At 38.8% G+C, this 22,801-nt stretch overlaps 1 protein-coding gene across 3 annotated transcripts; it reads right to left on the bottom strand.

Annotated features, from left to right (window-relative positions):
• Positions 1–3,805: 3,805 nt before the first annotated feature.
• On the bottom strand, positions 3,806–22,436 carry MCTS1 (MCTS1 re-initiation and release factor). 3 transcript variants are annotated; one of them, XM_035008128.1, is made up of 8 exons: positions 21,493–21,982; positions 20,802–20,954; positions 20,150–20,247; positions 15,509–15,642; positions 12,524–12,591; positions 11,243–11,533; positions 10,068–10,129; positions 3,806–7,766 (listed from the first exon to the last, which is right to left on the bottom strand). In XM_035008128.1, the coding sequence occupies exons 1-6, from the start codon at positions 21,504–21,506 to the stop codon at positions 11,452–11,454; spliced, it is 549 nt and encodes a 182-aa protein (XP_034864019.1). In that variant the 5' UTR covers positions 21,507–21,982; the 3' UTR covers positions 3,806–7,766; positions 10,068–10,129; positions 11,243–11,451. The 3 variants fall into 3 exon arrangements, with proteins under 3 accessions (XP_034864019.1, XP_034864011.1, XP_034864026.1); XM_035008120.1 differs by having other exon boundaries at positions 10,068–11,533; XM_035008135.1 differs by lacking the exons at positions 3,806–7,766; positions 10,068–10,129; positions 21,493–21,982 and adding an exon at positions 22,114–22,436 and having other exon boundaries at positions 11,325–11,533.
• Between the last annotated feature and the right edge of the window lie 365 nt (positions 22,437–22,801).

The raw sequence follows: 22,801 nt of genomic DNA, 5'->3' as shown, positions 1-22,801 counted from the left end.
TTAAAGATCACTATTTCCTGTAACTGGCCTCATGCTGTTAATGGTCTCCCACAGCTTTTGCAAACCAAAAAGAGAATTTCCTCAAGAGGGCCTCAGGCTTCAAATTATTGGTCATCAGTGCATAAAGCGCTTTTTAAAAAGTTACCTGGTTTTCCTTAGTGGGGCTTTTGGTTAAAATGAAGCATTATTAATTTTAAAAAATAATAAAACCTTTTTATCAAGCACTCTAATACGTGGTCTCAGATGCAACTAATACAGATCAGGTCATGGTGAGTGTAAGTACAATGATAAACAGCATCTCCCTGAATGTGACACCCAATTTATAAGTGTCACCTTGCCCCAACAACAATATATTTTAAAGAACTATGCATTTAGGGCGCCTGGGTGGCTCAGTTGGTTAAGCGACTACCTTCGGCTCAGGTCATGATCCTGGAGTCCCGGGATCGAGTCCCGCATCGGGCTCCCTGCTTGGCAGGGAGTCTGCTTCTCCCTCTGACCCTCCTCCCTCTCATGCTCTCTGTCTCTCATTCTGTCTCTCTCTCAAATAAATAAAATCTTTAAAAAAAAAAAAAAACTATGCATTTATCACAACCAATTACATTAGTGTATCGAGGTATAATTGTAATAAATATATCAGAGAATGCATTCCATTGTTTGATTTCCTGGTGGGTGCTAAGGTAGAAATTGTTTTTTAAACCAAATTGATGCTCTTCAGAGGTGCCTGGCTGGCTCACTTGGTAGAGCAAGTAACTCTTGATCTTGGAGTTGTGAGTTTGAGTCCCACATTGTGTGTAGAGATTAAATGTTTTTAAGGGGCAGCTGGGTGGCTCAGTCAGTTAAGCGTCTGCTTCAACCCTGAGGTCCTGGGATCTAGCCCTCTGTCAGGCTCCCCACTCAGCAGGGAGTCTGCTTGTTCCTCTCCCTCTTCTGTCCCTCCCCCACCCCCTGCTCATGCTCTCTCAAATAAATATTTTATTTATTTTTAAGATTTTATTATTTATTTGACAGAGAGAGACACAGCGAGAGAGGGAACATAAGCAGGGGAGTGGGAGAGGGAGAAGCAGGCTCCCTGCCGAGCCAGGAGCCCAATGTCGGGCTCGATCCCAGGACCCTGGGATCATGACCCGAGCCGAAGGCAGATGCCCAACAACTGAGCCACCCAGGCGCCCCAATAAAATCTTTAAAAAATTTTTTAATGAACCAAATTGATGCTCTTGGTTGTATTTTTATACACAAGTATTCCCTTATAAAATGTTACTTGTCTTAATATGCTGTCTCTTTGAATTTATTTGTACCCAGTCTTGTAGATAAAATCTGATTCAGTAATACAGAAAATAGTACTATTGGGGTCCTGGTTACAGATTTGGTCACTGTGCATTCAGTAGCCAAAAACTGTAACCCTAACCTCACTCTGTTACTGGGGAAAGAATTGCAAAGAGTGGAGGTTAATGGAAATTAATCATGGTTGTGAATATATTTTACAAATGGCTAGTGACTACCACATTGGACAACACAGGTCTAACCAGTTCCAGAAGTGTGAGAGCCACTGGATGAGATGTGAGAGAAAATTTAGGGGTGCCTGGGTGGCTCAGTCAGTTAAGCGGCTGCCTTCGGCTCAGGTCATGATCCCAGGGTCCTGGGATTGAGCCCCACGTCAGGCTCCCTGCTCATGGGGAATCTGCTTCTCCCTCTCCCTCTGCCTTCCCTCCCACCCCAGCCTGTAGCTCTATCTTTCTCTCAAATAAATAAAAAATATATATTTTTTTAAAAAAGAAAATTTAAAATTTCTTCTAAAAGTTGTTTTTATTTTTCTGTATATCTTGAATGCAGTGGAAACTGCAACCTGACTTTTCACAGGCCCTAGGCCATCTCCTTGTGTGAATTTAATCACTAGATCTTCCTTCTCAAAATTAAAACATTGGGTTTGGAGGAAAATATAGATTAGACCCCTTGGCTTTTTTTTTATGTAGCTATAAGGTTGCTTGTGTATCCATTCTGATTTATAATGGCCAGATTTTTCTGTAATGCATTTAAACCCATCTACTGAGCTTTCTTAAAGCAGGGCACACCTGTATTAGGAAATTTACTGACAGTACAGAGTCTAGTGATGACGTACCACTAATTTCCCCTTCATTTGTTAAGAATATTGTGTTCCTTTTAGTGCCAGCTGACTTGGAATGATGAATTCAGTGAAGGTCTGAGTGGTTATGTGAAGAGCATTGTGTTTGGAGAAGTTGAGCGCTTTTTTGGCATACAAAGAAATTCAGAAATGTTTGCCAACCTCCCCACAAAGGAGTCCCCCAAAGTTTCATTAAAAAATAATCACTCAATAATTCTAGTATCATCAAGGATAAAATATTTAAAGAGCAATGGGAAAACTACTTGTTTGGAAAGTATGAAATGATGGTATATATCTGGGGTCTCTACCATAATTTTTTTAAAAGAAAGATAAATCCACTTCTGGGGTTCCTGGCTGGCTCAGTAGGAGGAGCGTGAGACTCTTGATCTCGGGGTCGTGAGTTTGAGCCCCACGTTGGGTGTGGAGATTACTTAAATTTTTTAAAAAGATAAATCCAAATTTATTTGTATGGCACCTGTATACTATAATATTCCTTGTATAAATTTTTTATCTATGAGCTCAACACTAGGCCTGGTATTTTGTGAAAGCAAAAGGAGCCCAAACTCATACAGTTCGTACAGGGAGTCAAAACAATCACTTCATGAAAGCTCTGCATGAGCAATAGAACAAGCTATAGTTTATTATTAGAATATGGTGGTCCCGGGCGCCTGGGTGGCTCAGTTGGTTAAGCGACTGCCTTCGGCTCAGGTCATGATCCTGAAGTTCCTGGATCGAGTCCCGCATCGGGCTCCCTGCTTGGCGGGGAGTCTGCTTCTCCCTCTGACCCTCCCCCTTCTCATGTGCTCTCTCTCTCTCTCACACTCTCTCTCAATAAATAAAATCTTAAAAAAAAAAAAAAAGAATATGGTGGTCCTTTTGCGTTAAAAAGTCCTCAATTTGATAAATGCTATATATTTTAACCCACATAATTCTCATTTCCTTGGTTGTTTTCACTGATTCCATGCAAGAACGGCCACATTTGATTAGGCTATTGCTTTGGCAATTTGGCAAAAGCCTTAACAGGAAGAGCAGGACCTAAAAATAAGACTCAAGATTTTCACTGGATGCATGGATGGATGGGAGTGATGGAATAAGGATGTCCTGAATGGGATGGGCTTGCATTTTTTTTAAAAAATGGAATGCTTTGGGCGCCTGGGTGGCTCAGTTGGTTAAGCGACTGCCTTCGGCTCAGGTCATGATCCTGGAGTCCTGGGATCGAGTCCCGCATCGGGCTCCCTGCTCGGCGGGGGGTCTGCTTCTCCCTCTGCCCTCTTCCCTCTCGTGCTCTCTGTCTCTCATTCTCTCTCAAATAAATAAATAAAATCTTTAAAAAAAAAAAAGAAAAAGAAAAATGGAATGCTTTGATCTAGTGAGTGACTAGGAGACATCCACATAGGCACTCAAAGTGTTGAATAAACAGGGATGTTCTAATAGTCAAAACACCCAGCCCCATATGATGTGACGGGAAAAGGGAAAGGCTGGTCCTAGCTTGATGGAAGAGTGAGTACTGGCGTTGGGAATCTCCTTTTCCATATTTACATCTCTAAGGCACTCACCACTAGAGGGAAGCTTCAGGGACTACTGCCCAGTCTCCACTCCAGTGCCATCCAACAGAAATAGGTGAACCGCATGTGTTGTTTTAAATTTTCTAGTAGCCATATTAAAAAGGTAAAGACACAGGTGTAATTACTTTTAGTATTTTATTTTACCCAGTATATCCAAAGTATTGTCAGTTCAACATGTAATCAGCAGAAAAAAAAAATAATGTGATAGTTTACATTACTTTTTTATTTAAGTCTTTGAAATCCAGTATGTATTTTAGAGTTACAGCACAGGTCTAACCAACTTCAGAAATGTTAAGACCCCCACCCCCCACCCCAAGGCTAATATGTGAAATGGGAGAAAACTTTAAGTTCCTTCTAAAAGTCCTATTTATTATTCTGGTTGTCTTGAATGCTATGGAAATTGCAACCTGACTTTTAGCAGGCCCAGGCCATCTCCTTGCATGAGTCCAATCACTAGACCTTCCTTCTGAAAATTAAATCACTGGATCTTCTTTCTGAAAATTCAATCACTGCATCTGGAGCAATACATAGATTAGACCCCTCAGCTTTTCTCCTTAGATTATAACTGAACCAAACTGCTCCTGTCATTAATTTTAATATTCACTACTCCTTTCCCCCATTTATCTTTTGGATATATTGATAGTCACAAAGCAGCTGCTAGCCCTGCCCTTGCACATTATACCCTATAATCTCCGCCATTTAACTAACTCTCCCCCTTATATCCTTTTCTAAATGGCGTTATCAGCCAAGGCTCCTAAATGGCATAACCTTTAAATGGTTACAAGTCACCTGGCTTGAAGGTGACCAATAGAAAAAGTTCAGCCCTCAGGACTGAGTCCAGTTTCAAAAGATTCTCTCCATATACCCCACTGATGAAGAGGGAAGCAGGAAAACATTCCCTCAGAAGCACAAATAAGACCCTGTGCAAGCAGCCCATTCTTAACCACATTCAAATCCTACTTCTATTTTCCCACTGTGGATCAGAGGCGTGGCCAACTTAGACTCCTCTCCAATAACCCAGAAATAAAGATGGCGATACGACTGTGGGCTGAGGTTATTTTCTGAAATGTGAAGGGAGACTTTCTGCAAAACAGGGTTTGCAGTCAGACCTAGGTCCAAATCCCAATTCTGTATGTATCTTCAGGAAAGTTATATAACCCCTCAGGTGCCTTAGTTTCCTCATTTGTAAATGAGAATTAAAATTTACCTCATGGAATCATACTAAAGATGAAGCAAGATACTGGAAGTAGAGCTTGTGCATATAGTAGGTGCTCCAGGAATGTTATCTCCCTCTCCTTCTCAGCCACCTGAACAAGTTTAACTAACACTTTACACAGCTAAATATGCACCAATCCCTTTTATTAAATACCTAAATGGTAAAATATTAAAATGTTGACGTGAATAACAGCTGGTATTGAATATTCAAATTCATAAGGGAACTCCTTAAGTTTTAAGATAACATCTGTACATTTAATCTGTGCCATGCAATAAAACAGCTCTTCCTCAAACAGTTTTTTTATAAAGTAAATACTTCTTGAGGAGAAGTTCAGAAGTTGCTTTTAAGAACATTAACTTAGAGCAAGTTCCCCTTGCACAGCAAATTAGACATTATTGAGCCCAAACTGCCCAAATCGGTATGGTTTCTCTCTCCTCACACTTTAATCAAGATGTTTCTCTTTACATAGGCAAAAACCACAGCTTAAATGAGACTCCTGCATTCCCAGTAAATGTATCTGGGCATTTGGTAGTTCAGAGAGAATTGGGTTTGACAACATCCAGAAACTTATGGGGCCATGTGCCTTCTCTCAGACTTCCACATTTGGGAGAAAGAAAGAGGAATTACTTTGTAGACTTCTTTCAAAATATTTTACAAAATACAAAATTTGTACCTTGTAAGTCACAATATAAAATCAGTACAGTATAAGTGTCCGAGTTTTTACCAGACTTTTAGCCCCTACCATTTTTAAAACAGAATAAAGCATTGCCAGTGAAAAATATTTTCTAGTCCTGTACTTTTGGAAAGCATTTAGGAGACACATTAACTTGACGGGCTAGAGACAGTGGTTATCCCACTAAGTGAAACTGTTTCTACTCTATATTCACATACATTTCAGGTTGAACTTTCTGAAATCTAAAATGCTTACACAAGCAACTTTTAGAAATATCTTAGTCAGGCAAAAGCGTACTTTTTCCTAATCCTGGATAAGTCAACTCTCCAAGAAACCTTCCAGAGCCTACAGGGCGAAAAGGACTCTCCTCCCATCCTCCTCATCCTGCCCAATCTAGTCCAGATGTCTAAGGGAACAGTGAATTTTGGCTTTACAAAATGAGTTCATCAGCATTAGACCTGATGAAAACAGAATCCAGACCAAGAAGTACATACAAAATCGTTCAGATCATGAGAAAAATTATTGGTAAGACATCTGTATGCAGAAACAGACATTTCAAGCCCTGCTGATAGGGAAGCAAAACTAGAAGAAAGTGCACTGCTCCTTTTAAAAGTTGTCTCAAATTTAAGCTCATTCACGGGCAGTATCAATCCAACATGCAGTTTCATCACAAAATCATCTCATTAGTGTGCAAGTTTCCAAGCCTCAGGGTTTCATCATGCATCTGCATAGAAGGACAACCCCAGCATTTGGTGACAAAGACAGTGCCCCCTTTTGAAATAGAAAGTGGGAAGAATAAAAACAGATTGCCCGACCTCAAAAGTCTCCCCAATATGGCTTTCCCCAAGGCAAAAAGGGAACTGAATTTGATTTGTTTTCAAGGCATATGTTGGGAGAAATGGCACTTCTTCCAAGCAAGTGCTTACATGATTTATTGCTTATTAAAACAGTCTTTTGCTCACATGCTTGTGAAAATCAATAGAAATTACTTATTTCACCACAGATTAAATGAAAGTTCAGTTATCATTCACAATCATGTCCTGTGATAAAAAATTAAAATTAGAAGGAAAGAAAACTAATCTGTGCATCTTTTAAATTTAGAGTTATTTCCCCCTATGGTAGAGTTCTGGGAACACTTACAATGAACCTGAAGGGAGTGAATGATTATACCCCAAAAGTTCCCTCTATTCACATATTAGCTGAAATTAAAGTACTTTAAAATTGAGGAATGGAACAAGAGCAATAAAAAATAGGATGTGGAAATCATAATTTGTTTTACTTTTAAAAAGATTTTAAAATGTGTAAGATAACCCATTTAATTAGAATTGAAAAATAATGAAGCATGTCATTCTCTGTTAACAATTAGGATTTTAATTAGAAATTATTTCACTAATTGATCTTTTATTTCTCCAAGTGTTCAAGGATAAAATTTGGTGTCCTTTCATTTTTCACTCCAGGAGACAAAAATTAATAGTACTAAGTAGTTTGGATGAACAGGGTATTACTAGGAGAATTCCAGTGAATCATCTCCTGTATGTTTTCCCATACATAAATTATATTCTCCAGGAGGCCAGCCTCTTAAGCAAACCAACCAATCAACGAACCAACCTGCATGCTTAATAGTCTCAACACAGATTAAAAACTGGTTCTCAATCACATTATTCACTCCTGTTCTGATGGAGTTGTAGTCCTTTACAAGTACTTTAATTAGTTTTAATACAATATTAAACAAATTAGTGTTATGGTTCATTATATGTACTCATTCTTTTACCTGCTATAAAAAGTATAAGGTATACATACAAAATATAAAAACATACAATACAAAGTATACATTTACATGCATTAGTCTCCATGTTGACAGGCATGACTTCTTTAGGAACTATTGCTGAGAGACTGGGATATTAAGAACAATTATATTTAATCTAATTTTTACTGCCTTAACACAACTAGTAACATTCTAAACATAAGTGTTCTGAAGGGCTTTCCAAATATATTTTAATGGCCTAATTCTTACTTGAGTAAGTTTCTGATTGCTTGAGACCTCAGAAGTGATGGTTATATTGACATAGGATGCATACATTTTCATTTTTTTCCTTTCATTATAAGTCAGTTCTAGTGGATACTCCTTTAGAAATTGGAACATTTTGAGTTTCGTGAAGAGCCTTGAGAGAGATATTCTCAAAATTAAGGAACCTAGATAAACAAAGTTAAAATATTTACCACATTTTGTTTGGGCATACATTCATTTCATATTCCCATTAATATATGACTGCTACATTATTCTCATGAACAACAAAAAAGTAAAATACTTATTGTAATGAAATACCTGTGCAAATTGAGTCATTTGCCATTCTTATATTTTTTGAAGTACTATGCTTAGAAGTACCGTATCCTCAGTAGCTGATTTGTATCCAAAGGAGGAACTTGGCTGGATATAATCATTGTTTGACAAATGGCATATGACCTTCTGTTTGGGGACTATCAAATTCCTCGAATTGGAAATGTTCATGACTACCCCTGGGATAAATCCAGCTGTCTGTTTTGGGTCCAGAACATTAGAAAAAAAGAAAAGGAAAAATGCAGCTGCCAAGAGACCACCACCAAACCACTATAATAGTCTGCTAGAAGAGGGCTGATCAGGCCTTTCTATTACTGCACAATGGGTCAGCCATCTGAGTTGGAATGCTGAATCATTGCAACTCCAAGACATCTGGATGTTTTTAACCTTCTCACATTGGATACAATCTAAGGAATATTTTTATATTTAGCTCATGTGTAATTTGCAAAGTTTGGTGACCGAAATTGGAAAAGTATTAGTAATTCCCAGTGGCTTTATAAATCGGTATTGGGCTGTCACCATTACCCAGATTTTTAAAAATATAAATTTACTCGCGAGCCTGGAAGCTCCTTAAGGGCAAGGGCCACTTGTGTATTATTCATCTTTGTGCCACATCACCTAGAACCTAGCAGGTATTCAATAAATGTTCATTGAGGGGACGCCTGGGTGGCTCAGTCAGTGAAGCATCTGCCTTTGGCTCAGGTCGTGATCCCGGGGTCCTGGGATCGAGTCCCACATTGGGCTTCCTACTCAGCGGGGAGCCTGCTTCTCCCTCTCCCTCTGACTCTGCCTCTCGCCCTACTTGTGCTCTGTCAAATAAATAAATTAAAGTCTTAAAAAAAAAATGTTCACTGAGCTGAACTGACCTTGGCTGAGTATGTCAGATACATAGAAATGGCTACATTATAGGCAGGCTTGACACAAAGTTAATTCTGAAACTAAAAATGAACTGAAGATACATTGCCTTAGAGAAAACAGGCTCTCCCTGTATTCCTACTTTCAGGAATGTGGGTAGACCAGGTTTCCTTAAAGCATAAGACCTCAAGAGGCTGAGATGCTAGTTTAACCTCTTTGAATTGGCTTTCCTGCATGACCTAATGTTGAGACACTGACCAGGCTCCCAGTGTAGAGTGACACCCCTGACTAACACCATGACCTGAGGCCTCAGACCCAGGGGAAGGAGAAAACATACATATTTAGTCCACATCACCAAGGCAACAGTCACTATACCTCAGCATAGTAGGAAAAACAAGCACAGATGATGGTGTTAAATATTTTTAAAGTATTCCCTACACCCACTGTTAACAGTGGTTAGAAATAAGGATAAATTATTTCAGAAACCAGGCAATTAAAGGTTTTAACTACTCTAATATGTGTGTGCTTTGTTTTTCATTGCTAACACTCCATAGGCAATCTTGGTCGATTAACATTAACTTAGTACCAAAACTAGATGTTCAAAGTCTGGTTTTGACATCAGTGACTCAGATATTCTCTTTTTAAGAATGTAAGGTGATACAGGCCTCAAATAGGGTGCCTCATCCCTCAAGTGGAGACATCTGAATTTGAAACTGGTAAGTCAGCACAAAATGAGACTGTTGAAGAAACCTACCCTGAAAGATGATTTATAAATGGGTCACTGATGAGACTACACTTTTATCCATCAGGAATAAATAGTAAAATATAACAATATACCAAGTTGTAGAATATAACTGTCATGACAAAGGAAAATATTCTACATAGAACTTAAAAAGAATATAGGAAGTAAAAATATCAGGGTTCCTCTACAGGCTAGGAAAGAAAGATTGTGGCAGACATAAGCATTCTAATTAATGATGAAGTAGGAAAAATTCTCTAAGCCTTACACCAGCCCAGATGAAATATTCCCCCAAATTTCAACCTTCCTTTACTCTTATTCATGTTCACCAAGAAACTTCCTGTTTACTGATTGTGTATCCTAAGCAGACTTACCACCATAAATTAACACATTCACATTCTAATGTGGGACTCCTCAAGTCTTACAAGTTTCAGTAGTGGGAAATAGTTTCTCAGTCTGAGGGTCAGAGCCTGGATCAATAACCTTCACCCATGTTATATCTTGGGGGCCCAGCTGCAACAGCCAGCCAAATGGTCTCTCTCTTTTTACTATCCACCCTCACCTTTCTCACCACCTTCTAACTGTAACATGGGTCACCACAATCTTGTAAATGTCTGTATCCATCTGAAAAATAAAATCACATGTCATATATTTGTAAACAACCAAATGAAAATGAGACATTAGAACAGCAAGGTTATTAAGAAATACCTACTGTCACTATATAAATTCCCATTTAATTCTCATTTAATTCCCAAAACAGCTTACTGTTCTTACTGAAATAGGTCCATGGCCTTCATATAACACTTATGATAGGAGATACATGTTCTTTGGGGGATACCATGAGGACCCAAATCTGGAAGTTCTAAGCATCTGTGTAGCATGAGTTTACCCAGCTTCAAGACAGGGCACTAAATAAATTCAACCTGAATCTCATCAAGCCTATCTGTTTATGGGTTACGCGGGGGGCATAAAAACAAGTTAAACTACTTTACAGTGAAACTGACAAAATCCAGAATGGGGGAGAAAACTCTGTAAGACAAAACAACCAGATTTCTTCAATCATTAATTTAAAGGGGAAAAGACAAAGGGAGAACTTCTAACTTAAGGGACTTAAACAAACAACCACCAAATGCAATATATGGACCTTGTCTGGGACCAATTTCAAGCAAACCAATGGTTAAAGAATAAAAAAAGAGGAAATCAAGTTCACTTGTCACATATTTGAACCAGATATTTGATCATATTAAGAAACAGTTAAATTTTTTAGGTATGATGATTTTTTTTAAAAAACCCACTTATCTTTTAAAGATACATATTAAAGTATGGATAAAATGATATATCTGGGATTTGCTTCAAAATAACTGGGGAGTGGGGTGGGGTGGGAAGGAGTAAATGAGATACAGATGAAGTGAGATTTGCCATGAATTGAAGCTGGGTGATGGATACAGAAAAGATCCATTATACTATTCCCCACATACTTTCATATATGTTTGGAATTTTCCATAATGAAAAGTTTAAAAACAACAACAAGCAAACAAAAAACACACACACAAAAGAGAAGGGGCATTTCCAGGGGGTAATGGGAGAAAATTCCCAGTCTAGCTTCCAGCCCCATTAAGTAGTCAGATTCTCTGGGGGCCAGCCATATACTATCAAGTTCATTTACCAAGTCCTGCCCTTCATTTTACATCATTAGCCTAAGAAAGGACACCAAGTTGTCTGAGTTTGAGTACTTACCAGATACCTCTTAATGTCCAAGTTCGCTACCCAATTTTAAACTTGACTTTAAGAGAAATTAAAATAATGTTTGAAGCCAACAGAATTTTAGCATCTGTTGAATTTATTCAGCATAACCACAGAGGTATTGTCTTCATGCTCTCACACACAGACACAAACACAGATACAGCACAATATCCATATTTAGCCAAGTGCATTCCTTCCGAGGCTCATTTATATGTCTTCATATGCCACAGCCCATCATTCAAATAATGGATATTTTCAATGCCAATTCCTTTGTTGACTTTCTCACTATAGAAGGGAAAAAGCATATAAACATATTGTTATGAATTTTTATAGGCTTACTTATGGTAAATATAATTCAAAGTGCATTGCTATTTTGCAATTATTGAGCCACATGTAGGGAAGTTATTTATATTACATTAACATTATTGACTACATTAAACTACATTACTCTGCTGCAGTTCCTGTCTTAAAGTGATTCTAGTGATCTAACTAGTCTATAGAAACAAAGTAATGATGTCACCATACCAGGAGAACATCAAAGTGTTACACTTAACTGTGAAACAAAATTAACAGGAATAATTTGGTAATCAAATGAGTTCCAAAGTTTTTCAGTATATTGACTATATTTTGGTAATATATCTTTAATATTTCCTTAATATTCTATACCACCAAGTCAAAACAGAAGATAAACACTGTGTGGTACTGAACTATGTCACTGTTTTAAAAACTAACAGCAGGGTGCCTGGGTGGCTCAGTTAAGCGGCCGACTCTTGATTTTGGCTCAAGTCATGATCTCAGGGTCCTGGGACTGAGCCCCGTGTCGGGCTCCGTGCTCAGTGAGAAGTCTGCTCAAGGATTCTCTCCCTCCCTCTCTCTCTCTGTCCCCCCCCCCCTTGCTCTTTCTCTCTCTCTAAAAAAGAAAGAAATCTTTTTTAAAAATTAAAAAATTTAAAAAAACTAACAGCAAAACATCTTTCCTCCCACCCAATTTAAGTCATACTAAATAAGAAGTTCCTAAAATACCACATACATACATATAAAACAGCTGTGTTGGCACACAGTTCTTTTCAGAGTGCTTAAGAAAGAATGCAATCCCAGAGGCAAAATAGGTTTCAATGGCTTCCTAAGAGTTAGGAAAAATCAGAAATGAGGCTTCTGTGCTTAAATATTTGTAGGATGTGGTATGAATGAGAGCAAATTTCATCTGTAATTCTGATGCTTTCTGAGTAGGTGACCCATACCTCAAAAGCTTAGGGGGACTAACATGAGACTTACATATCTTCTGCAGACATCTTCATGACTCCGACACACAGAGCATGCTGTTTTCCTTCTGCCATGATTGCCTGAAAACACACAGCTAAGAAAACTATTTATCTATCAAAATGCCTTAGAGAGGGGGGTTCAGACAATGATCACATTACTAGTGAAGCCATTTTCAACCCATCTTGTATCCTCACCCAGACCATCAACACTCCTTGAGGACAGGGACCTAGCAGAGTCTGTAGGCACATTGTAAATATTCAACAAATGCTAAATGAATGAATCTAATTATCATTCTTGGTTTTTAAGTTAAGTGCTAATACTGGGGCGCCTGGGTGGCTCAGTCGTTAAGCGTCTGTCTGCGGCTCAGGTCATGATCCCAGTGGGATCGAGCCCCGCATCGGGCTCCCTGCTCCGTGGGAAGCCTGCTTCTCCCTCTCCCACTCCCCCTGCTTGTATTCCCTCTCTCGCTGTGTCTCTCTCTGTCAAATAAATAAAATCTTTTTTAAAAAAGTTAAATGCTAATACTATAACCCAATGCCAGCAAAACCAGTAAGTCATGCGAAAAAGGAGATAAAATTTCTTGCATGTATTAAAAACTGTGAAATAAATACATATGAATTGTTCTAATGTTTTAATCACTGAATGGTGGTTTTATGTAATAGACACATTAAAATAATAATTATACCCCAATCTATCTTTAAGAACTCAGTGTAAGTTTCAACCTTTCTAGAACAACCAAAATGTTCTTGGTTATCACTTGAAGCATTTAAAATGTTAAACATTGTGAGGCGCCTGGGTGGCTCAGTCGGTTAAACGTCTGCCTTCAGCTCAGGGTCCTGGGATCAAGCCCTGCGTGGGGCTCTCTGCTCAGTGTGGAATCTGCTTCTTCCTCTGCCTCTACCCCCACTTATGCTCTCTCACGCACGCTCTCTCTCTCAAATAAATAAAGTCTTAAAAAAAAAATAAAATGTTAAACATTGCAGTACATATTTTACAAAGTAAAAGTTCAAGGGTACACAGTATCTCTCTGCACTAGTTTTGCAACTGTCTAAAAGTCTATAAATTATTTCAAAATAAAAATTATTTAAAAAGCAAAGGCTAGGTACTAGGAAAATTTTCCATTTAAGAGAAACTCCAGAACTATTAACCTACAACACTTAGAAAAATCATAAACATAAAAAAAAACCCTGTCCTTACAGAATACTATTCTCCATCTTCTCCATCGTACTTTCAATTCATACATTCAATCTGATGTTCCAAAAATATTTGAGCACTTATTATGTGACCAGTATCTATGTCAATAGAAGCTGTTCCTAAGATATAAACCGACACTTTATACTACCCCTTAAATATAACCGCCACAACAGAGGATATTGTCCTTTCGAGTACAGGACACACTCGTTTTTTTGTGTTTTTTTTTTTTTTGCGAGAGAGAGAATGAGAGACAGAGAGCATGAGAGGGAGGAGGATCAGAGGGAGAAGCAGACTCCCTGCCGAGCAGGGAGCCCGATGTGGGACTCGATCCTGGGAGTCCAGGATCATGACCTGAGCCGAAGGCAGTCGCCCAACCGAGCCACCCAGGCGCCCATGGGACACACTCTTAAACCCACTCCAATGGCCTTTCCACTCCACAGTGATTTCCCTCTTCCTACCAAGTATTTTCTCAACCTGAAGCAAATGGCCACTTTATCTATGACAAAAGGAAAGATATCCTCCTGTCCAGATAGTTGACAAAAACCTAGTTAACCTAGAATATAGCAAACCACTGCTCTAGAAATGAAAATAATGCACAATTATTCAGCCACATCATGAGTTTTAAGGACTACCTGAAAAACATTTCTCTTGGAGAAAATATGTTCTGAGGCCCAAAGAGCCAAGTTAAAAATGAACTTTAGGGGTGCCTGGGTGGCTCAGTCAGTTAGGCGTCTGCCTTCGGCTCAGGTCATGATCCTGGGGTCCTGGGATCGAGCCCCACATCCAGCTCCCTGCTCAGCGGAGAGCCTGCTTCTCCCTCTCCCTCTGCCTGCCACTCTGCCTACTTGTGCTCTCTATCTATAAATAAAATCTCTAAAAAAAAAAAAAAAAAAGAACTTTAAAATTAAAGTTGGGAATTGTCCATATTTCCCACTACCCACTTCTAATACTCTACCTGGTACCTAAGCTCTTTTCCCTTTTGAGTGCTTTTACTTCAGTGTAGATGGGTAAGCCAATGGTAAAAGTAGCAAGCTGATGTCCAAAGAAGTGATTGAATCATATCATACATATCCTCTCCATTTATAATCAAGTTTTATTATTATTTTCTTTAAAGATTTAATTTATTTATTTGAGAGAGTGTGAGCAAGAGAGAAAGCACAAGCCGGGTTGGGGGGGAGAGGCAGAGGGAGAAGCAGACTCCCCACTGAGCAGGGAGCCCGATGCGGGGCTTGATCCCGGGATCGTGACCCGAGCCAAAGGCAGACACTTAACCAACTGAGCCACCCAGGCACCCCAATAATCCAGTTTTATACTGTGTCCTGAGTCTGATAACCCTGGGCCATAAGTGGGCTGAAATGCAGCTGGGACTCTTTTATTACTTGTTCCCATTTAACTTCTAAGATGGGACAAAATTTAGTCTCAAGAAATGATGTTATTTCCCACATTGTGAAATGTAACCAGAAAGGTATGAGATAACAGTAACAGGGCGCCTGGGTGGCTCAGTTGGTTAAGCGACTGCCTTCGGCTCAGGTCATGATCCTGGAGTCCTGGGATCGAGTCCCGCATCAGGCTCCCTGCTCGGCGAGGAGTCTGCTTCTCCCTCTGACCCTCCTCCCTCTCATGCTCTCTGTCTCTCATTCTCTCTGTCTCAAATAAATAAATAAAATCTTTAAAAAAAAAAAAAAAAAACAGTAACAGTAACCTCCAAAAAGTACATCTAATCTTCTCTTGGACAAAGATCTTTTAGTAATGACAAAAATACTGTGAATACATTTTTCAACAGTTACAGCCTGGGAAGGATACAACAATCGTATCTACTGCAGCAGGGTAAAGTTTAGCTCCAGGAGAAGTTAAACCTGGACACATGATATTTGCTCCACTGAGTACAAATTTGATGGCTCCTTTATCAACTTGCTGGTGTGGCAGGATAAAAGGATCTAGAAGAAAAGAAATACATTACATAAATTAATGAGACTAATGACTCAATAGAAAATGGCAAAGGACGTGAACAAATATTTCCCCAAATTACAGGGGCGCCTGGGTGGCTCAGTTGGTTAAGTGTCTGCCTTTGGCTCAGGTCATGATCCTGGGGTCCCCGGATCAAGCCCTGCATTGGGCTCTCTGCTCAGCGGGGAGTCTGCTTCTACCTCTCTCTCTCCCTCTGTGCTCTCTCTCAAATAAATAAATAAAATCTTAAAAAAAATTTTTCCCCCAAATTACAGTATTCTGACAGATGCAAAATGAAACTGAAACACCATCCTTCACTTATCAAATTGGTAAATGTTTTTTAAAGATTTTATTTATTTGTCAGACAGAGAGATAGAGAGAGGCTGAGCACAAGCAGGGGGAGCGGCAGGCAGAGGGAGAAGCAGGCTCCCTTCTGAAGAAGCAAGGAGCCCGATGCAAGACTCGAACCCAGGACCCTGGGATCATGACTTGAGCCAAAGGCAGATGTTTAACCGACTGATCCACCCAGGTGTCCCCACATTGGTAAATATTTTCAACAGAAGTAATTCCCAGTGCTAATGTAGGAAAACTGGCATTCTTATATCCTGCTAGAAGGCTTATAATTGGGTACAATCTTTCTTTAGGACTACTTGGCAACATGTATCAACAGTCTTGAAAAGGTTCAAACTCCTTGACTCAGTAATTCTATTTCTAGGACTTTATCCTATGAAAAAATTAGAGATATATAATATATTTAGGTAGAAATATATTCATTGCAGTACTACTCTTTATAATAGAAATAAATTGGAATCAACCTAAATGTCCAACAATAAAGAGATAAATGACTTAAGGTATGTCTATAATATACATAAAATAGAACCATATTTTTGGAGACTATGTAATACCCTGGTAAATGTTCATAATATAATGTTAAGAGGAAAAAAACAATAAAAAAAAAAACCACCAAAGAGATCAGTGGGTGCTAGGGGTTGAGGGGAAGGGGAGGGGGAGGAGGAAGGGACAAAGAAGTGAAGAAGAAGATTTTCAGGGCAGTGAAACTATTTTATGATACTATGATAGTACATAGTGATACTGTAACAGTGGATACATAACATTATGCATTTGGCAAAACCCACAGAATGTACAATGTAAAGAATGAACCCTAATGTAAACTATAGACTTTGGTTAATAATAATGAATGAACGTTGGTTCATCAATCATAACAAATGCATTACATCAATATAAGATGTTAATAACAAGGGAAGGGGGGTAGGAAGTATATGGGAACTCTGTACTTTCTGCCCCATTTTTCCGTAAACCTACAACTGTCCTAAAAAAGAAACTCTATTAATTAAAAACTATTTAATGGAGAGCCCAATTTAAAAAGGAAAAAATACACACATTTATACACACACATTATAGCAAATAATTTGATGAAAATACACCAATAAGGGCACCTGGGTGGCTCAGTTGGTTAAGCTTCTGCCTTCAGCTCAGGTCATGATCCCAGGGTCCTGGGATCAAGCCCTGCATCAGGCTCCCTGCTCAGCGAGGAGTCAGCTTCTCCCTCTGCCCCTCCCCCTGCTTGTGTTCTCTCTCTGAAAGAAAGAAAGAAAGAAAGAAAGAAAGAAAGAAAGAAAGAAAGAAAGAAAGAAAGAAAGAAAGACACCGATATACCAACCATGGTTATCTCTAGGTCATGGAAATACAGATGATTTCATTTCTCTATTTTCCAACTCTCTAGAATGAACATAAATTCCTTTTGTAATCTCAAAAAATTTATTTTTGTGTGTGTATGTGTGTCTACTAATAGTTCATAATTTAAGAAGTAAAGGATCCCTGAAGGATTCAAAACTTTTTAGACCTCTCAGGGCTTTCTGGGAATAATAATAACTGGTAAAATTTATCCACTTCAATGTCTTACCACTAGCCCTCCCACTAATCAGAGAACAAGTAAGTCTTCTTCCTACCAAGACTACAAATTAAACAGGGCTCCAAATTTAAACATCTTACTGAAAAAAAGGAACCTGAACGAATGCATTTATACATAATTTGTTTTCTAGTTCTCCATCCTCATTAATACCTGCCCTTTAATAATAATGATGATGATGACAGTAATACATAATAGTAGTGGACATTTTTTGAACAATTAGTACATTATTACAATGGCTGCCATATATTGAGCCATTGCTGTGTTCTGAGCATTGTGTTAGATGCATTATATACACAGTCTCATTTAATCCTCACAACCCTGGGAGATAATACAATATATCCTTTTTATTAAAGATTCTATTTATTTATTTACTTATTTATTTGAGAGAACACGAGCGCGCACAGGGGAGGAGGAGAAGGAAAGAGAGAGGATTCCAAGGAGACTCAGAGCTAAGCACAGAGACTGACGCAGGGACAATATATCCATTTTTAAAGATAAGGCAATAGGGGCGCCTGGGTGGCTCAGTCAGTTAAGTGTCTGCCTTCGGCTCAGGTTGTGATCTCAGGGCCCTGGGATTGAGTCCCGCATTGGGCTCCCTGCTCAGCAGTGAGTCTGCTTCTCCCTCTGCTTGCCACTTCCCCTGCTTGTGCGCTCATGCGCTCTCTTTCTCTGACAAATAAATAAAATCTTTAAAAAAAAATAAAGATAAGGCAATAAAGCTTAAGCAAGTTAAGTGACTTGACCTGTTTAAATGGCTTGGCAAAAATGACCTGCAGTGGGAACTGAACCCAGGTGTACCTAACTCCAAGTATGGTTTTAACCACTATATTACCCTGCTTCTTGCACATCAATAACTTTAGGATGTCCAAAAGGCTGGTTCCTGGCAAAATATTATTAAATAGGAACATTTTTCTCTTCCAATTTATTATGCAAAGGCTTAACATACAGGAAAACCATAAGAATAGTTCAATGAACACTTGGATACCATCCACTTAGATTGAACAACTGTTCCTTAACCCTTTGCTCTACCCGCTTTGTCTCTATCTATGCACACACATTTTGTCCTCCAACATTTGAAATTTCAGATGTAGTGCTTCACTATAAATAAGTACATATCACCTAAAAATAAAGTCATTCTCCTACATAACCACAATACTATTATCATACTAAGAACTTAACAATAGTTCCACAATATTGTCTTATACCCAAACCATATTCAAATTCCCCCCCCAAGAGTCTAAGAAAGTGTTTTATAACTTTTGAGGCAGGGGAGGAGGGCTTGAATTTTGTTTTTCAAACCAGGATCCAATCTAGATTCATGCAATACATCTGAATATTTTGTCTTTGTCCTCTTTTAGTTAAGTAGGAATTAATGTCATCAAAATGTCCTAATGTCACCAAAATATTTTCATTTTATTTTATTTTTTTTTTTAAGATTTTATTTATTTGAGAGAGCGAGAATGAGAGAGAGCACATGAGAGGGGGGAGGGTCAGAGGGAGAAGCAGACTCCCCACTGAGCAGGAAGCCTGATGCGGGACTCGATCCCGGGACTCCAGGATCACTACCTGAGCCGAAGGCAGTCGCTAAACCGACTGAGCCACCCAGGCGCCCCAAAATATTTTCATTTTAAACTTTTCCCATTGCATCAGGACTTAGTTTCTCTCCCTTGTACTTTTTTAACCTGAGGAAATCAATACTTAATCAAGTAATTGTAAATAATCCTTTCTAAATATTAAAGTGCTTCACCTCTTTTAAGACTTGCCTTACGGCTCCAGACCTCCACTCCACCAGGTAACTCAAAAATGATCTCTTAACAAAAACCAAACTCATTAAGTTACCACTACCATCTACAGAGCCCTCCAGTTGCTCCCTTCCTTTCTGCCTCTTAGCTAGAATGCCAGAAATACACTGGTTTGAAAAGCAGAAATTTTAACTTCACAGTTGAAAACCTCTTGTGCATGGGGATTGTATCTCCTTTGGATTTTCTTTTGTAACGTACTCGATCTAACAATATACAAATGTTAAGTATGTAATAAACATTATTTCGTTTTATAACACCTGACCTTGGCACTCAACTAACAATAATGGGACTCCCACAATTAGCCAATGCTTTCCCTTATATAGAGTTATCTCCATGAGGCAAATCTAGATACAAATTTAAAAGAAGGAAGTGCTCACAGCACTTATCACAGTTTGTGAATATATATCCGTGTAATTATCTAATTGTTGTCTATTCTTCCAACTAGACTGTTAGCTTCATAGGGACAGGAACAATGTCTGCCTTTGCTTCCCATCATATTCTCAAGTAGCTAGCTCAGTGCCTGACACATGGTAAGTTCAATAAATATTTGCTGAATGAATGAATGAATGTTCTTTCTTGGCCTTTCTGGAATGCATAATAAGAAAATTTGCATTTTTCAGATTTACCACAAGATGGGGATTCATTTTAGTTTTATATTCCATATCACCTAGTATTAATAAATAAGTTAACTACCAGAAGTCACTTTCAACTCCTTTTATATCTTTCCATATCCCCAAATACATATTTTCTAACAAGACTTACATTTGTGAAGTAACCTTAGGGTTGGATAAAAAGGCCCTTCTCTTTGTCTAAAAAATAGTAATTCTCCATTTACTGTAAGGATTTCTATATGTTCATGGCTGTAAGACAAATGTCACAAAGTACCAAGTTAGATATCTTCTTTCAAAAATGAATATGCCAAACGTCCTTTAAATAACAAAAAATATGAAACATATATATACAAAGATACAGTAACCTCTGTTTAACTTCATTAAATATCCAGGCAAAAAAGCATTGTTTAAATTGTTTCACCTACCATACCAGTCCAGTAGAGGAAAAAAAGACGATTATGACCTACTACAATTTTATTTCACATTTTATTATTTTAATTTCATTGTTAGCTAATTCAATAAACAAATATCTACAGTACAAACTGAAATAAATTAAATTCAAGTCTGAATAAAAACACTTAACTCTTTAATAAAACAATCAGTACACGAAGTCACATTTTTCAGGAACACAGAGAAACACTTGAAAATACAAATACTGATGTTTTAGAGTTATTCTATTTATCTACTCCTATAATTAATCTACCGATGGTTAATGTGAAAATAATTCCATTTATTGTGAGTGCAATCTAATCATACAATATTCAGCTACTCTGAGCTCTATATAGAGAAAAATAAAGACTTACCATCGCACTATTTTGACAGGATCTTTCTTAGGCATGATTTGATTAAGCCATGGCTCAATACCTGGGAATTGTTCTATCAATTGGTTCTTAATACCTTTTATAACTGAGGTTTTCAACTGGATGCAGTTGGACACATTTTCTTTTTCATCAAATCTGTCAAATGATTTTTGCAAGAAAAAAGGCATTTCTAAGCAGACATATCAAAATAGCTAAAGATACTGTTTTAATTAGTCATCTATTCCCAAGTATTTAGATGTCTAAAATAATTATGAAATATTGTCTTTTAAAATACCATTTCCCTTTAATTCTGTCCAGCACAAAACCAGTGTCTTAATACAATATTAAACTGTCATGTATACACAATGGGGGGCGGGGAGGGGTTGAATATGAGGCATATTTCACATTATAATCTGTAATCAGCTACACAAACGTCTTTCCTGGAAAACCCTACTCAATTCTACCTAGGAAGAAACAGATTCCCACCTCTAACAAAACCCGTGTGAAAAAACAAAGTAAAACAAAACAAAAAACCCTCGGGCGCTGAGACACGAAAGACCAACCCAAATATAACACAGAAAACTGACCCCTGCTAGGCTATGTAATCTGCTGAGATTTTTTTTTAAAGCGATGATGACGATGATTTCTAAGATCTCTATTTATTTTTGTTCAAAATGTCATGCACAAAACCCACCTTCCTTTGCCCATGTTCCCCCTTTGCTTTTTGCGTCTATCAAGTCTGGAAGGTAAACCCACTAGGTGGGTTCCCAAAGAATTTTTGTCTTCCTTACACTGAATAGCCTATGGGGCAATCACGCTATTTTCAAGACAAGGTTAATCTGGCAGCTAGGCAATAGGCATGACAGGCCGCTTGCTTCCTGTCACCCAGACTCCTTCACTGCCATGACCCAGGAAGTCAAGCCTTCCCTTATTCAGTTCATAACTAATAAACATATGGCAGTGAGTGCAGGGCTCTCCTCTCAGCTAAAGAGGATATACCCTTAAATCACGGTGCAAGATTGTGATTGGTAGAACCCTAGGAATAGGGATAGGATTGGGAGAGGGGGCAAAAGAGAAAGAGGGGTAAGGAAAAAGAAAATGAGGGTGGGAGGATCAAAACCCGACTGAAGATTAGGGATGGAAAGGCTACAGTGTTGCAAGTTGCGAGTGAGAGCATAGTACTATAGAAGACCTTGGGGAGTAAGGATGGCAGGGGCGGGGGAGAGAGAAAGAGGATCTTTGCTCTCGCCCTCTTCCCCACCCCCACCCCCACCACCTTTGTGAGCAGCCGATGGAGGCCACAGCATGTCCTTACTTCTTGAACATGATCCAAGGTGAAGGGGGCGACGATAGGGAAGGGCCCGGAATGGGGAAAAAATTGAATTAGCAAGGGTCCGGCAGACCCTCTTAACACGAGGAAGGCCGGCACTGACAGTCGGAGCTGTTGTCGTTATCCGGAAAGGGAGCCAGCCAGCCGCACTTTACGGTTCTCAATGAAATTTGACTACTTCCGCTCCTCTGAACACGTCGGCGCTTTTGCCGGCCCTTTTTGGGCTACCGATTCCCCCTCCAGAGAGACTTGGAAGGGCGGGACTAGAGAAGGAAGAAGAGATAGATAGAGCAATCATTCTAGCTGCAGGAAGAGAAGAATGAAGGGGGTGGGGTAATCAATCAAGGCAGCATTTATGGCAGTTGCGTCAGTTACGGGTTCCTCAAAGGGTCAAGAGTATTCCGTGTTTGGTTGCTACCTGCTTATTAACCTGAGCAAGTTTTTGATGGGAACGATTTTTGTTCCCTGACACAACCGAGTGGATCGGTGCTTACCGACCACCGTGAACCCAGGCAAGCCTCATGGCATCTTGTTAATGTATTCCTGGGCTTGCCAGGTTTAGCAAGCAAAAATACAGGATATCCAGTTAACTTTGAATTTCAGATAAACAATGAATATATATATTTTTAGTATGACTATACCTCATGCAATATTTGGGACATACTTATATCTT

This window comes from Mirounga leonina, unplaced genomic scaffold (genome assembly GCF_011800145.1).
Source record: "Mirounga leonina isolate KUSES-001 unplaced genomic scaffold, KU_Mleo_1.0 Mir_101664, whole genome shotgun sequence".
Classification (NCBI taxonomy): Eukaryota; Metazoa; Chordata; class Mammalia; order Carnivora; family Phocidae; genus Mirounga; species Mirounga leonina.
The sequence above is the reverse complement of the archived record's forward strand: the minus strand, read 5'-3'. Positions and strand labels throughout refer to the sequence as shown.

What these genes read in the sequence shown, in the direction of transcription:
- MCTS1 (XM_035008120.1), bottom strand. An exon ending in CCTGTCAAAATAGTGCGATG is followed by an intron (nt 20,248 to 20,801) that starts GTAAGTCTTTAT and finishes TTTGTCTTACAG; the next exon opens with CCATGAACATATAGAAATCC. An exon ending in AAGATGTCTGCAGAAGATAT is followed by an intron (nt 11,534 to 12,523) that starts GTAAGTCTCATG and finishes TCCCTTCTATAG; the next exon opens with TGAGAAAGTCAACAAAGGAA.